This window comes from Mandrillus leucophaeus, unplaced genomic scaffold (genome assembly GCF_000951045.1).
Source record: "Mandrillus leucophaeus isolate KB7577 unplaced genomic scaffold, Mleu.le_1.0 Scaffold2, whole genome shotgun sequence".
Classification (NCBI taxonomy): Eukaryota; Metazoa; Chordata; class Mammalia; order Primates; family Cercopithecidae; genus Mandrillus; species Mandrillus leucophaeus.
In genome coordinates this window covers 4,230,498-4,234,578 of record NW_012102031.1, presented here as the reverse complement: position 1 = coordinate 4,234,578, position 4,081 = coordinate 4,230,498, and the positions used below count along the sequence as shown (strand labels likewise).

The 4,081-nt window shown below is 56.2% G+C and overlaps 1 protein-coding gene across 1 annotated transcript in view; it reads right to left on the bottom strand.

Moving 5' to 3' along the window:
- Positions 1-1,986: 1,986 nt before the first annotated feature.
- Positions 1,987-4,081, bottom strand: part of NPTXR (neuronal pentraxin receptor) — a 95,941-nt gene continuing 93,846 nt past the window's right edge. Inside the window, exons 9-10 of the mRNA XM_011979124.1 lie at positions 3,582-3,761; positions 1,987-3,332 (exon numbers count right to left, since the gene is read on the bottom strand). Of these exons, the coding sequence (XP_011834514.1) occupies positions 3,108-3,332; positions 3,582-3,761 (405 nt within the window). The 3' untranslated portion in view covers positions 1,987-3,107. The remainder of the gene's footprint in view (positions 3,333-3,581; positions 3,762-4,081) is intronic.

Sequence of the window (4,081 nt, the reverse complement as noted above, 5' to 3'; positions counted from 1 at the left end):
CTCTACACAGTGAGTGGGTACTCGGCCCCTGGAGGTAACCCCCTTTGGTTTGAAATGTGGGCTCCATCACTCGCTAGCTGATTGACACCAGGCAGATGACATCACCTCTCTGTGCCCCAATTTCCTCACCTGTCTAACGGAGCCAAGAATGCCCTAACTTAGAACTGTGTTGTGAGGATCAACAGGATGGTGCCAGTGCCACTCTCAGTGCAGTGCCGGACGGCAGGACAAACACGGGCTCCATTGTGGTTATCAGCCAGGGAGCAGCTTAGGATGTGACTGGGCCATGTCTGACTCCTCTTTCCCTGTCTGCTTGGATGTGTTCAGGGGCAGCAGAAGATAGGAAAAGTGGGACCCAAACAGTGGCGCTGGGGAAATTTGTTCCTGTTCCCTTTGGAAGGCTGAGTGGGTGAGGCGGCACGGGAACAAGGCTTGGACATCAGAGGTCTCATCTTCACTGGGATAAAGCATAAAGGACTCGAGGTGGTGTGTCTGGGTGGGCTCAAGTGACCAAGCAAGTGCTGTCACCTCCTTCCTAAGACCTCATCCTTCTCCCAAGTCCTCCACAAGAGCTACCTTCTTCACAGATCAAGCTTGGCGTCACTGAAATCGAAGTTCTGAATTCTGCCGTCACCCCAGCAACAGTGCCATTATGATGAGACACTTGACACAGCCCTTGGGTTGATGTCATTGGCTGTTACCGTGGCAACCTAGGTCTCAGCGGGTCTGGCTGAAGTCCGCCATTGCCTTTTCTTCCAGTGGGATTGTACTGGAGGGGCTGGGCAATCTATTTATGTTCTCGAAATGGAAAGAAGGATCTGGGTGCTGGAGGCAATGCGTCTTGGAGGAGCTTCCACTGAGCCCCCTGGCCTGCGGCTCTTGCATCATGTCTCAGGCTAAGTGGCCTCAGGGAGTGGAGACAGACAGGGAACAAAAAGGCAGACAAAAGGTACAATGCCCACTTGAGCCAGGGAGCCTGCAGCTGCTCAGACACCTGGTAGGTGACTAGCAGAGGAGGGACACCTCAGCTCTCCATTCTGCCGAAGCGCCCAGGGATCACAACCTCCTCCCTGCACTTCCTGGGTGGGGGGACGCCAAGATGTTTGGGTGTTACGTAAAGGAAGATGTTCCAGGTGTCATATTGGAAAGCATCTGACCTCTCAGATGTCCACCTGCTTAGGTGTAGACTGAACTCAAAGGCCTTCAAGGGCAGGCAGCATGGAAGAAGAAGAGCACTGAAGAGGGAGTCAGATGCCCTGAGCTCTAGTCCTGGCTCTGCCCCATTGTGCTCTGTGATCCTGTGCAGGTCACGGGTCCTCTCTGAACTCTTCCCCATTTCTCACAAGCAAGATGCAGATGTGGTGCCAGATGGGGTGGCTTTTCTCATCTCTAAGATTATTATTATTATTTTCTGAGACGGAGTCTTGCTCTGTTGCCCAGGCTGGAGTGCAATGGTGTGATCTCGGTTCACTGCAACCTCCACCTCCTCGGTTCAAGAGATTCTCCTGTCTCAGCCTCCTGAGTAGCTGGGACTACAGGCGTGCACCACCACATCGGCTATTTTTTGTATTTTTAGTGGAGATGGGATTTCACTATGTTGGCCAGGCTGACCTGGAACTTCTGACCGCAAGTGATCTGCCCGTCTTGGCTTCCCAAAGTGCTGGGATTACAGGCATGAGCCACTATGCCCAGCCTCTCAGCTCTTAAGATTCTGACGCTCTCTTGGAGAAGTTGGTGACGACTCAAGGGGACCAGGAAGCCATCAGCCCTTTGAGACACTCTCAGACAGGCATGGCTGTCAGTCTGGGGTGATCCAGAGGGAGCTGGTTTTTTACAGTCCATGCATGTAGTTAGTCTGCCTTGAATCTTGCCCTCGACTCTGAGTCTCTGCTGACCCTAACCCATGACTGGCTTCATCCCATCTACTGCCGAGTACTGGGACCTACCCCTGCTAAGCCCAGGGTCACCAGTGCTTTCCCCACATATCCACCTGGAATCACAGAGAAGCTCACACCCAATCTGGAGAGCAAATGACCAAACTGAGGGCCTCAGCTCACGAATGAGGAACACCAAGCCCAGAGAGGGCAGGGACTTGCCGGAGGCCACACAGGACATTAGCAGGGCTGGCTAGGAACCAAGGGCTCCTCCCTCTCACCCAGTGCTCTGCCCACTGCTTCATGCTTCTCCCCTCCTTCTCAGCTTCTTCCTTCCTGCCCCAGGACCATGCACAGGGTAGGTAATGTGGCTCTGCCAAAGGCAGGGTCTTCTGAGCCATGAGGCCTCTGCCTTAGGGCTGCTGCCAGCCCAGGCTGAAGTGGCCCAAGTCCTGTCCTTGGCATGGAGGGAGAGGGATGACTATCCCAGTGGCCATTGCTATGGGTGAGCACAAGGGGTGACTGCAGCCCTTTGGCCTCCCAGGGTCTTTGTTCCCTTCCCTCCAGGCTGGAGCGGGGAAAGGAATGTCCTGGAGACTGAGGTGGGGCTGGGCCAGGCATGGAACCAACATTCAAACCACTACACACAAAGAGAGGAGGAAAGAGGAGGAAGAGGGAGGCATGGGTAGGGTGAGGGAGGCTCCACTGAGATCCCACTGCCCTTGACTGGCAGCTGGTGGAAAGTGGGAGGAGGATAAGTCTAACCTCCGATGTCCTCATCATCCCCTTCTACAGCCTGTTGTGGCCCTGAAGGGGAAGCCACTGGGCCTGTTGCATGGGGGACAAGGGAGTGGGTGGCCACCCCCACCACTGAGATAGTGGGGTCCCTCTCATAGGCAACCCTACCCTACTGGGGGTGCTGTGAAAATTAGTGAAATCAGATGCAATCGATGGGCAGGGAGGGGTGGGGTAAGAAACAACTCCAGTGCAATGCCAGACGGGCAGGCTCCCACTGTTCACTTGAGATGCTCCTCTCCACCCGGGTGGGGACAGGGGACACACTCTCAGGGCGGGTGTTCTGGAGGTGTGGGTACAGGTAAGGGGAAACGGGAGGCACAGCCAGGAGTGGGGCAGGAGGGAAGGCCAGTGCGTGGGCAGGCTGAGGAGGGAATATGACCCCCCTCAAGTCCCCAAAGTGGCAGGCAAAGGAGGGGTCCTGGATGAGGTGGCCCCTCATGCCTTGGCTCTCCCCTTGCAGACATCGAAGGCAGCCTTTGTTGCGCCCCCGAAGGCCTCCACCAGCTTGTCTTCCCAGGGAAGGATGTTGCCCAGCAGTGGCGCAGTGCAGTTGGCAATGCCCAGGACCTGGGCTGGTGTCAGGGCGTGGTCCCACAGATTAAACTGGGCAATGTCACCAACAAAGGCCTGGGTGGCATCAAACCGGCCACCCAGGGTATCCTGGGCCAAGACAGCAGCAGAGAAAGGAGAGATGTGGAATGAGGGAGCAGAAAAGACAGGCAGGCTGACTCAGTCAGCCTCTTGTCCCCGAGGAAGCCCCACCTTCGTCCCCACTGAAGCCCTGCCCCCAAAGCTTTAGCCCCACCTCCAAGATTCTAGCTCCTTGGGCATGTCTCTGATCTCTCTGGCCCTCAGTCTGCCCATCTGCACAATGGGGAGGTCCAGCCCCAATACCAGCCTGAGCCTTACCTGCTCCTGGCCCAAGATAAGGATCCCATGAGGCTTGATGGGGTGCCAGGCAGCCAGGTTCTCACCGGAGCCCTGCAGCTCCCCGTCCTGGTAGGCAGACCATAGGCCATCCCTTGTGGTCCAGGCGACGCAGATGTGGTGCCAGTCATTGTCTTTCAGGCTCAGGGGCAGCTGGGCCACCTGGACACAGGTCCCCCAACCCCAGGTCAGAGGTGCCCCAAGGCCCAAGGCCCATGGCTGAGGAAGCGGGGTGGGGCTGGGGAGACCCATGTCCATCCTTCCAGGGCCCAACCCCAGGCCTGACCCTCTCCATCCTCCTGCCCAGTGTCTTTCCCTGACTCCTCTCTCCTCTTTCTTCAAAGATCAAACCAGATCACAAGGGACTCTGGTTTTGGTTTTCACTTGTCACGAGGTAGTTCACTCACTCTCCAACCTATTAAGGTCTATAAAAGTGGCCTATTAAGGTCACTTAGGGTGGGAGGGATGTCTCATAATCCCAA